This window comes from Limanda limanda, chromosome 3, assembly GCF_963576545.1.
Source record: "Limanda limanda chromosome 3, fLimLim1.1, whole genome shotgun sequence".
In the NCBI taxonomy this organism is placed as follows: Eukaryota; Metazoa; Chordata; class Actinopteri; order Pleuronectiformes; family Pleuronectidae; genus Limanda; species Limanda limanda.
In genome coordinates, this window is record NC_083638.1 from 12,959,253 (window position 1) to 12,971,572 (window position 12,320).

At 42.3% G+C, this 12,320-nt stretch overlaps 1 protein-coding gene across 1 annotated transcript in view; it reads left to right on the forward strand.

Moving 5' to 3' along the window:
- The first annotated feature begins 8,547 nt into the window (after positions 1 to 8,547).
- nkd1 (NKD inhibitor of WNT signaling pathway 1) overlaps positions 8,548 to 12,320 on the forward strand; it is a 33,584-nt gene continuing 29,811 nt past the window's right edge. The window contains exons 1-3 of the mRNA XM_061068411.1: positions 8,548 to 8,572; positions 8,703 to 8,735; positions 8,881 to 9,020. Coding sequence (XP_060924394.1) covers positions 8,548 to 8,572; positions 8,703 to 8,735; positions 8,881 to 9,020 — 198 coding nt within the window. The remainder of the gene's footprint in view (positions 8,573 to 8,702; positions 8,736 to 8,880; positions 9,021 to 12,320) is intronic.

Here is a 12,320-nt window from a genome sequence, read left to right on the forward strand (position 1 = left end):
GATGGCGGGTTCTTGCACTGTTACCACCGCAGTTAGCATGGTGGCTAGCCTAGCCCGCTAGCCTAGCCTGCTAGCGCCGTTTTGAAAGCTCGTTATAACCGTCTGTGACCGTGCACACGAGCCACCGTCAGCCGGACAACTCCGCTGGCTTAACAAACACGTCACATTAATCGTAGAATCATAGTTGTGTTTGGGTTTGATGCTACATGGAAGTAAACAGGAAGTAAACAGGAAGTTTGAGGTCCGGAAATACGGAAATTACGTCATACGGAAATGATGTCGTTCGCGGACCAATCACAGCCAATAGCGGTCCGTCGGGTCTCCAACATGAAGACGGATAGTTAGAAAAATCAGACGTGTACGAAAAGCTGTACGAAGCATTCGGAGAGGGCGTTTCACGACGGATAGGGCGGTCTTATCTGTCCGTAATAGAAGAAACGGAGAGGCATAAATTGGCCTTTAGGAGATGTACAAAGTGCAGCATTAAGGCATATCATATGTTCCTGAAAAACAATAGCCTACTCTTTTCTTTAAATGGATGCTTGTTCCCTTTCATTTGAGAACTTCTTAATTACTGAAAAGCAGTTTTCAGACATGAACTAAGCAAAATGCCAAAAATTGGGCCAAGACATTCTCTGGACCTTGCCTTTCACATATGAATAAGTGGGCAGGAGATTGCCATTTAGTTGAGGGTGGTGCCTGAAGGGTAAAGCATGGAGGAGAAAGGACATGATGTTTAAATTCCACTGCGGAAATCATGTGTTTTTGTTTATCAAGTTGACATCTTTGTCAGCGTCTTCTATGTGTATGTCTCCTCTTTTTATGGAAATTCTATTAAAAATTTTTTAATGATGCATGTTAGATATGTTTTCAATGGGCTCACTTGACACACTCTGGACTCTCTAATGGGGGGCAGGCAGGAAAGTCCTCGGAAAATTTCTAGAGCAACTGACTTGGACATTTGCATTCTGTCATACAGCCTATCCGGAAAATGTCTAGAGTTCAGTGCATGTCTGAAAGAGCACAGTTTATCAGATATATTTGGTTGAATCAAGACACCGATAAACAGACTGGACAAGACACCTACATAGACTGCATGTTATCGCTCTGCTGCCTAGAAGACTCTTTGGTATTTTGCAGCTACAGTTACTGCAGAAGCCCCTTAGCACCAGTGCTGCCATGTTGCTACAACTGATACCCAGCAATGTTTCTATTCACCAGTGACAAAGTACAGATGTTGTAGATGATAGGATGCATTGGTGGGATTATGATGACTTCCAATCAACATTGGCATAAAGTACTTTTCTTTACACATAAGGATTGAATGTTTCCCAACACATGATTAACTTGTGATGACTCGAGACATCCTCGATATCAATCTCTACAAAAGACATGGTAGATTAGTGTTGTGCTGATATTTTGGGTCTATATTTCCAAACTGCATTCCTGTGGACGTGTAGGTGAAAGGTCACAGGTCCGTTGACAGGAAGTCTTTCTGCAACGAGAGCCAAGAGGCTTGCAGTGCCAGCACATAGCTTTGTTATTCTGACACAGGGGAAGGTGCTGCAAAATTTTTAGGTATTAGCCTGTCATTGTTTCCCTGTGCAGACCTGAGCCTCGCATCTCAAACTGAATGCCACGGAAGATGATATAACACTCGGACTGCCATTTGATCATGGCCGCGATGATTGAACCCAAGCAGAGAGTGCAATTTCAAAGCTTGCTGAAACTATTCAAAACACCACTGGCCCGTTAACAGCCCAGGATAATGAATTCCATGGCGGTGCAGGCTTCTATGTGTGGGAGACGCGGAGCTTAGCTAAATAAACCTTGTCTGGCTGAGTGGCCCCACTGGTGCCCGGTCCTATGGGGACGAGCACAGCCTGGTCTCTCACAGGTCACTGGACGGACTCAGTGTTAATGACAGCCTCGTTTACCCTAAACTCACCGTGACATCCACTAGCAGCATCCCACAAGTCCCACCTCTGCTCCGTCACAAAGGATAGGCTACTGTTGGCAAGGGCATTGTCAGTGGCTCAGCTTGAAATGACAAACTGCGTCTACAGAGGGTTCAGAGGAGTTGTGCTGGTTTAAGCTGATAGCAGAGATCACTAGTCCCAGGCTCTGATTTTTCCCCTTCTCTCTTCATTAACTATTCACATTTGGACTTTATGTGCAGATCATCATCGCCACTCAACATGAGTCTGAGCAGTTCAAAGGCAGCGATGCTTGGAAGTGTGTGCGCCACCCCGGGAGTCCCTGGGCCTCGGACACCTGCAGAGTGGTGGGTGCTGAGAGAGCTTGGGCGTGTTTGGATCAGGGACTGAATTTTTCCTCTGAAGATGAGGAAAAGGTTTATGGCACGCTCCCATGAGAGCGTCTCCTGCTCTTTGAAGCTCCTGTCTTGGTGGCTGCTCTTATCTCGGGAAAGGATTATTTTATCTCCGTCTGTTGCCTTCTTTCTCTTCTTCTTCCCTCTCGCCTTAACATCAACTCAGGTTTTTGTGTGGATCTCGTAGGAGATCTTCTCCTTGCTCTTTCACTCCTCTCATTTCCAATTTCCCTTTTTCAGAGTACACCCAGCCCTCGTTTTACTTCCACCCCCACTTTCCTCTCTGTTTCCTCTGCTGGACCCCACTCTCTTTCTTTTTCTCCCTATCTCCTCTATTCTACCCTTCCAACACATGACAGACTGTGTAATTAATGAGCATCATAAACCTCTCTTTCTATTAGCTACCCATTAGTAAACCTGGCAAGCCTGTCATTTTGGACAAAAACACACAGCTACTTCATTTGATCCCCACATCAAAGGGGGAGCCCCACTGTTTTCGGCTGAATACACTAATTGTGTCCTCGTTCTGGATGGGTCTACACCCCCATCGCTTCAAAAAAGCAGCCAGTGCCGAGTGCAGATAGCAAAGAGAAGTACAGAAGCAGAAAGTATTGATTATACAGGCCTAAATTTGGAGGGTTTTTACATTTGAAAAATTACAAGTCATTCAGGAGCATGCCAAAAAGTCTGCAAGTCTGTGTTTATTATACCACACATCAATTTGCTCTGTTAATTTTTAAAGTAGAAGCTTTTAGCAAAAAAAAAGAAAAGATATGTCTGTGGCCCTAAGGCACAGTTTGGAGTGTTTTTATGCAGCTCTAAAGATAAAAAGGAATTTTAAAGTGGAGTGGTAAGGATGCCCATATTTTAAACTACACACCAATAATGAAAAATACGGGATTGGCAATCTTATTTAGATAAATCTGAGAAATTCCGAACTGGTCCTTAATTTCTGTGGCTTTCATATATTACAGCCTCACAACCTCCACAGTGATCTTGTGCAGCCTATTTTTTGTTATTTTAAAAAATATATATTTTTATAACATTTTTTTACACAACACAAAACACACAGAACTGCGCAGACACGACAGAAAAGGGAAAAAAACCAACAGAATGTGGGCATGTGGATACAGTAAATAGGAAATAATTAAGAAAATAATGAAGAAAATAAGAATAAATGACAGTGGGCACATTTTCCAGCCTATTTTTTTGATAATATGACAAAACAAATCAAGAACAAAGCAGGCAGGTTTTACCATAAATCTTTGAATTTGACTTTATTTGTTTTAATATTAAGTACACGTAAATGATTTAGTTGAAACCTCAGTAGTTTACACATTCTCAACCATCATTTTCAAATCCTTTGTCTATTTAATACTAGATGCTTTTTAAAAAATGAATACAAATTTAAAATGTAAATTTTTAACCCTATCCTGTCTGCTAAGCTTGTATTGTTTCTCACTGCCATATAAAAACGACAGTTGTGATGTTGTTGGACATAAAAAGCTCTCAAAGCTAACAGCTGCCACTTGCCAGTTAGTTCAAATACATCAAAGGTGCCCACTTTAAAAATGAATTTGACTTCACTTTGCAATTAAGACAAAAACGTACAAAAAGTATAATGCAGTAAAAGTATATACCATTGTGTCTAGGAATCCATACATTTTCATTACTACCAGTATTCAGAATGGCGAACGCATGCCAGGCTGTCTCTCCCTCCCCGCTTCCCTTTCGCCCGACACATCACACGCTGGGCCACCACAATGGGCTGAGTCACGACCACGGCAGGAATCAACACTGTACTTCAGTCACGATTGTCTTCTGCCCTTTACAACATTTATGCCCTTTTGTTCCCCAAGATAAAGGCAACAGTCACATGTTAGAGCTTTAAGCGCCCAGCAGCTGCTCCTCTCTTCCTCTATATGCCTCACATCCCCCTCTCCACTACCAGGCGGCATTCCTTGGATCGCCTCTCCAGGCATCGAGCCTGGGGGCTAGGACATAAACACACAAACAAACCGATACCCCAAATCTGGCCATGTGAATACCCACCCATTATGCATGTTTCCTGGGAGAGTGCTGCGAACTATGTTGGAATGAGCCGGAGTTGGCCACCAAGGTAGGAGCTCCCCCAGGTCCGTAAACACCTACACCAATCAGGCAGGTGTCTACATAATTTAGCTTTTGTTCTTTCAAGCTTTTTAACCATTCGAAAAACAGACACCTTACTGAAATCAGAAGACAGATCCCCACTGGATTTGACAAATGCCTCAATAAGAGCCTAATATTTCCTTCATTTATTCTCTGATTTCATGATGGGTCACACCAAAAATAAATGTGCCCCACAATAACAGTGATAGATTGGAGAGCTGGGGGTTCATGACCATGAGATGGGACTCTGGCTTTAAGCCCCCGCCACCTCCTCTCTCTCAGGCATCAAAGGCTGAGCTTGGAAATAGGGCCCGCAAAGCCATCTCTCCGTTGGCCTCTTCAAAGGACAGGAAGTGTGTCAGAGGGACAGGCCTTCTTTCCCAGCAAATTCAGACGAGATGCTATAATAACAAGCTCATCTGTGTGTCTGTGGCAGACTAGTTCAAAGGCGAGCCTGATTCCTCTTGGTACAACATGTGATGATATAGTCAGGATGCGGAAACCACTGTTTAGTGAAAATCCAACTGGCAGGCTGCATCAGGGACATCTGCCCAGTGAATAGCCATGTCCCTAAAGATGTGAAAATCCTTTCCTGAAAATTGAGGGCAGATTGCTTTTTTGATCTTAACTTTCCCAGAAATCCTCCCAACTCTGATATTTGCATTTGTCACCTCAGGCTATCACCTGTTTAACGCCTGAATTTATACGACCTCATCTGCAAGTAGTCGCATCAAGCTCTGGCTTGACCTCTTTATGGCCCTGTTCTAACCTGGTACTAACATCCAACACAGGTGATCCATCAGAAGTCGGACATCTATCAGTACAAATGGGAAAGCATCCCAGATGCACTGAGGACACATTTGAGGTCTGATTACTCAGAGCACATTTGAGGTGGTCTAAGTGCATCAATATGGTCTACATCCATACTATTACCTTTCAGTGAAGGCTATGACATCGCAGAAAAGACCCAAACAGCAAGCGCTTGTGAGTGTCTACATCAGTGTTTCTGATATTCAAAATACTGCCCTAGTTTGCAAACTTCTCTGCTTTAGCAGCTTTAAAACTCTTACACATTTCATATTTTTGGAGTGTGTGCATCACTATACTGTCTTAAAGAGAGGTAAAGAGTAAAAATGTAAAATACAAAACACTAAATCATTTTGCCTTGAATGCTTTTTTAAAAACTCTGTGTGGGTATGCTGGAGGCACATGGTTACTGCCCAGAGGGAAATTTTACTGTTCAAAAATGTGTCTTCTGCAGCTCAGGAGACAAAAGTGGGATTGTCAAGACAGTTTACTTTCTAGTTTGTCTGATATATTTCCAAATTCACTGTAGGAGAAATAGCTGAGACAAGACATTTAGCAAGTCAAACCTTGTGAGAAATACCTGACTGAAGTTATTAATGGCTCCTTTTACCTCCTTTGGAAAATTCTCCCAGTGAATTTTAAACTAAAATATGAGAAACATAGCAGTAAAAACAGAACCTAAAATGTGGCTGAAGTGAGACACTTTAGTCTCCTAAGCTGCAGAAGAGCAAACTTTGAGCAGGAAAATTTTCCTCTGGGAGGTGTAGGAAAAAAACAGACTTGTAAACTTAAACACAGCTTTGACTCCTTAACTGTAGAAGCCAATAATAATTTAGGGGTCATTACCATGCAGCTGTATGAGAGCTATATCTGCTAAAAAAAAACATTCAAGTAGCAATCCAGCCAGTGTACATGTGGACATGTCGTTTCCAGATTATGTCTTATAGCCACACCTCAGATATTAATTAGTCTGCTGTTTTTACACTTTTACACTTTACACAAAGAAACTGAGTTTTGCTCTAAAAGTAGACACTCAGTTTTGACTTTGTTGAGCTTCACTGACCATACCTTTAAAAAAATACCACCTGACAGCAAGCAAGAAATCATTTTTGGATTGAAGATATTATCTAAATATATCAAAGTGGACTGTTTTTGAGGACTCAGAAGGGATTATTAAAAACGTGCTTTGTTTTCTCTTGGATATATTTAGATTTTTTTTATTCAACACCACTGGGAAATTATCCTTTGTAAAACAAAAAACACAACAATAAATTTATATATTTATATTCTAAACAGGTTTTGGTTTTATTTGTGTTTTGTTTTGTTCTGTCCTCTTGTTTGGTACGGTATACCGTTGTGGCGTTTTGTTTTGTGGATGCGGATATAGTATACAGTATAATGAGAGATCTAAAATCTTCAATTAAGAATATGGCTATTATCCTTACTTAGGCTAAATAATGAAGGGAATATTTTATGAATCTGATCTGGTGAAGAAAATATTTCAGGTTGATAGATTCAACATCGCAAACAATGAATTTAAAAACATGCATCTGAATGTCTTAAGATATTTAAATAATTTTTACCACACAGTGTTGATTAGAAGATTCCTCTGGTATCTCTTTAAAAACTCCCAACCTTTTACTGTTGCTTTCTCACACAGAGATGCCCACAGTGTGTATGTATTACTGTCACACTGAGCTGCTGGCAGCCTGGCATGAAATGGCACAGTGGCTTCTGTCTTTTATTATAAATTTGAAGACTTCAAAAGAATCTCAGCCTGCTTTCATCTGCTGCCGCAGTCCAATAAGACTGTGATTTCTAGACCTTATTCTTGTGTCAAAGACAGATGCACGCTGGCCACGCAGCCCAGTGGGATTTTGTTCTTGCTGATATGTTTTTTTACATGAACAAGTTTGCAAATCGAGAGGGAGGTAAAATCTGATCCAAGCAGGGATTTAACTGTGAGATGTCCTGTTCTATTAAGGGTGTCCATTCATTCTAAAGTTAGAGACTCAAAGCTGTAAATAAAGCTTTGTGGTGTTAGATGTAAAACATGACAGAGAGATCAAATTCCAAGCAACTTTCTGTGTTATTTTGCTTATTTGATTTGCTCTAAAATTAAATCTTACACAGTATTGACCGTTGTTGGCACCCCTCATGTTAATGTCCAGGGACCTCTGCTGGGACCAGTGGTGGTCCCCAAACCTTTAGGGGAAGCACTGCGACGTCTCCATGCGCTTACTAACAGAGAGTTGAGGTGTAAATCATGAACAGGCGGCTGACAGAGGTTTTCTTTGCGTCTCCTCTCTGCTTTGAAGACAGAGGCAAAAATGGAGAGAGCTCAGCGAGGTGCGTCAAGTCAGCAGCTCACACCGGAAGTCACAACTTTTGTATTGAAGTATATTGATTTTTGTTCTCCTTTTAACAGCAACTGTAGAAACACAGGTTCGTAAATATAATGAGTGTATCATACAAAGCAATGGAAACAACCACTTGTGTGAGAAAATCCACTGCAATGAAAATAAAATAGTTATGAAAATTAATTATGAGGTTACATTTAACTTTCATAATAAAAAACAGGGTAATTGATTTGAGACTGACAGATCACTGGCTGCTGGTCTAATTTTAAAAGTAAGTCAACATTTTCTAATTTTCAAATTGCAAAATATGATTGTCTTTATTAATATATTATTGTGCTGGCTTGCTCCAGGATAACAATAACACTCCATTCAACAGAGCACAGTAGAATAAAACAGTTAATACAGAGTATTAAGTCAAATTAAAGGAAGTGAAAATAGAAATATAAAGTGTATATGTAGTCAATGCAGACCCAGTGCCGGAAATAGCAACACAAATGAAATCACAATAAGTTCCATGAGACAGAAAAACTGAACTGAAGTAGAAACACACATGTACTGGCCTGTACACTTTTACTATAATAATAATAATATTGTTTTCCTTTCTCCAAAGTTAACAATAGTTGGTCATTTCTTTTCATCTCATCAGTTTATTGTGAAAGAGCTGGCAGGAAGTGGTGTGTGTGTGTGGCTGTGCTGACAGTGGTGTGTGGCTCACACGCTGTGGTTACTCCAGTCGCACTGCCTGAGCTCCGGCTGCTCTCACGGGTTCTCCTCTGTCTACAGTCTATGGTTCTCCTCCTCTGTCCGGACTCCTCCGCCCGGCTCCGGCTCCTCCGACACCTCCTTCTCTGGATTATATTCGTCTGATGCTTTTCAACTACACCTCGATGCATAGAAATGGGTAAACTGCACTCCAAACATGGTGAGCTCCACTAGTCCTCAGAGACAATCACGGCCACACTATCGTCCCTCCGCCGCCGCGACACTTCCCACTAACACTCTTTCATTGTTGTGTGTCTGTCTTGTCTGTCTCTTGTCTTTCTCTCCCACAGCCGCTATTTGTAAACCGAGGGAGAGTCCAGAAGGTAAGACCCCCAGTCCTCTCCGCGCCTCACTTGTCACACACGTCCTCTCAGTCTCCACTCCGGACCCTCACCGGAGTCCGGAGGGTCTCTTTTTGGAAGATGGACCAACTCGGTGGAGAGTAACCCGGCTCCTCTTTGTCTCCAGGCGGCAGCTTCGTGGTGAACGCGTGTTTGGCGCGGAAGGGACTGGACGACTGGCTGGTGAAGCAGAAGTACTACTACAGAAGTACGACTCCTACGCGGCAGGACTGTCCCCACCGGGGGGGCTGCGGCTTGACGACTCGGGTGAGTAGTACCACGGCGACCCCCGAGCTCCGTGTCCTTCCGCTGGGGAGGCAGCGTACCGGGAATAGGTCCCAAAGGGCTGTCCCGTCCGCTTTTCACCCGAGAAACGAGGAGGGTTTTGGGTGTGATTTTGCAGGGATGTTGAACCGGAGCTACGCGGAGGCTCCGGTGTGGCTTCCACTCAAAGTCCGGACTAACTTTGTCCAGGCTTTCAAACTTTAACCAGCCGTCTATTCACGTTGGCTGCACTTGTGAGTTGAAGGTTCACTCACAATAAACTGCATGAGCACAAACTCTTGAAGTAGACCTCGTTTGGGAGAAGCTGCTTCCAGACGTGCTCTGAACTCCGGATATTCTCCTGAAACTATCAGAAAGGGTTGTACATAAGAACGCATACGTCCAAATCCGTTGCTGCTTACATTCTCTGGACTGTTTCCTAAGTTTCTCCTGCCTTCCCCCTAGTGACAAATCTGGACACCCCTAATTTTTGTGTCTCTTAAGGTGCTTTCAGATATCCTCTGAGCTCTGGATTTTCTCCTGAAATTATCCGGAACAGTTGTATGTGAGAACGCAAATGTCCAAATCAGTTGCTGCTGACATTCTCTTCACTTTCTCCTAAGTTTCTCCTGCCTTCCCCTAGGTGACAAATCTGGACACCCCTAATTTTTGTGTCTGTTAAGGTGCTTTCTGATATCCTCTGAGCTCCGGATTTTCTCCTGAAATTATCCGGAGCGCTTGTATGTGAGAAAGCTAATGTCCGAATCAGTTGCTGCGGAGAAAATCTCCAGACACTGTGTTACTGTGTCTGTGAAGCTGCTTCCAGACATGCACTGAACTCTGGACAATTTCCTGAAATTATTGAACATAATAGTACAGCAGGAGATTCTCCAGTGAATCCCCTGCGAGTGAGTAGGAGCATTGAGGACTTTTCTAGATGTCAGCTTGTAAAGACAATGAGATTCCAGAGCTTTTGGCAATAGTGGCCGATATTGGTGTTGTTGTGATGTAAAAAAAACATGTGATCTCTGCATTCAATCTAATACGTCTCGCCTCGCCTGAACGCTCCTGACATATTTCCGTTGTTGGAAATGCGACTCACCCAAACACTCTCCTGCTTTCGTTCTTCAAACGTGAAAGGCTAACTCCGGCGAAAGTCTGGACCCCATTGTGCTGACAAACCGCTTTAAAGTTTCTTTTTCATGGTGACAAGATTATATTTAAGACTCCTTTAGGTGAGCCTCATCCGCTCGGGTAGGGAACACATGTTGGTGTCATTATGTGCACTGATCAGAGGGATTTCTACAGGTAACAATAGATCAAGTCTCGAGTTGAAAGCATTGCCGTGTGGCAGACTGGTGACAAGTGCGGATTGTGAATGCTGTGGAGAAGTGTCGGAGGTCGTGCTTGTTTTGTATTTTGGCACTGGTGTAAACACTGCATTTGTTGTCAAGTGCTGAAATCCTTTGGAACTGCTTCAGAGGAGCCTTAAGCCTCTTTGGTTAGTGATGCCTTCCTCAAAGGCAGAAATGTTTGAGGAATTAGAGCCCATCAAGGAAAAAAAAGGAAAATCAGTTCCTCCGCCCACAATCCAGCGACTTTGAACAGAAATGCATCTATCTATTGAATGCAGCCCAGACTGCAGGAGCTCTTGCATTTCAACACAGCAGCGCACCTCCTGTGAATTTTCCCCCCCACAAGTTTCCCTTTAAAAAACTTGACAGCTCCTTTAGCTGCTTGTCATTTTGAAAAAGACTAGAATTCTACAGTTGGTCTTATTTTGTCTTTCTTTCCCTCTCAATTGCTTTTTTATAATGGCAGACCTTTAATTCTGGCATCACGCAGCACCTCGCGTGCTCGGGTCACATTATACCATCATGTATTTAAACTCATTATCATGCGAGCAAGTCATAACTGTGTTGGCTAGTTTGGATTCTTGGGGATATTAGACTTTGGAATGAGGATTTGTTTGCATTCTAGTGAAGAAAAGGCCAACAACAAACTTGAGAAAGTCTTAGGCAACAGGAATAGTCAATGTCTAAAGTCCACCGTTGTATTGTTGTCTGCTGGAAGGCAACCAAGCGTCTGTTTACCTGAAGAGCAGTCGCAGTGTGGCACATGGCACAGGTGCTTTAAACTCCTGGCATGAGTTTGTCATTGCTGAGTGTCGGGTGGTTACTAGCTTTACATGCTGGGCCCACATAATGTTGAAATTGCACATCCTGACATGCCCGGAGCTGCAGTAAACGTCACATAGAAACAGGATCCCGCTCACAGTAGACGCTGTGTCTGCAGGATGTTTTTTGAGACTGACTTGATGAGGAGCCACAGAAAATATGTATGTTTTTTAGAGCGTGTTGATGCATCTGCAGCAGAAAAGCTACGCGGTCACTTACTGTATGTTTTCAGTGGTATTCATACGCTTAGGGCTTTTTATTATTTATATCCACATTATTGCCATGCAATTACCAGACATTATGACCACAAAAACAAACTTTTATTTTTGGCTCCTGGAGGTATTTATGTTCCTCTTTTCCTTATGACTTTGTTTTGGCCCGCGATGGAACAGCAGCCACCTGAAGATTTTGGATGTTTTAGAATAAGGTGGAGTTACTAGAGTTTAGTTCGTGTAAATAATGTAAGTCTGGGTGGCTATTGATTTTCTTAGCCCAAAGGGCGAACTTATAAAAGAGAAAAGGTGTTTCCATCATCAATATTCTAATTATTTTGTTCAGGATAAGATGTCGTTCCAAAATCTAAAATGTTTAATTTTAAAGATTGAACCATATGTTTGCTTCTTGCTGTGTTTCATAGAACAATTCTATACATATCTGAAGTCAAGGTTTTTATCAGCTTCACGCTTAGAGGGTAACACATTTTGCTCACTTGGACGTTGATATTGTAACAATAAATATATCCAAGGCTTTGGGATTCTGCGTCTGATTGTGAGAGAATTCCATGTTCAGTATATTTACACATGCATTGAATGTTCTGAATACAAAAGCCAGTTTTCCCTTTTTGACAAGCACCACCTCTGCAGCGCAGAGTTGAGTTGTAAAACTACGACATAAGAAAATCATCAGTCAGTTCTTCCACAAGATCCCTAAATATGTGTTGTGTTTAGATATTCATCTTAGCAGCAGGATGAGTGATGATCATTGCTAGGGGGATTATTAAGTTTCTGTTCCCCTGTGAATTTGTATCATACCGTTGATAAATCGTTTCATCAAACTGATCATTAGTCAGATACAACAGCGCAATGAGATATTGCTTTAATATCATAGGCCTGGATAAAAAAAAGTC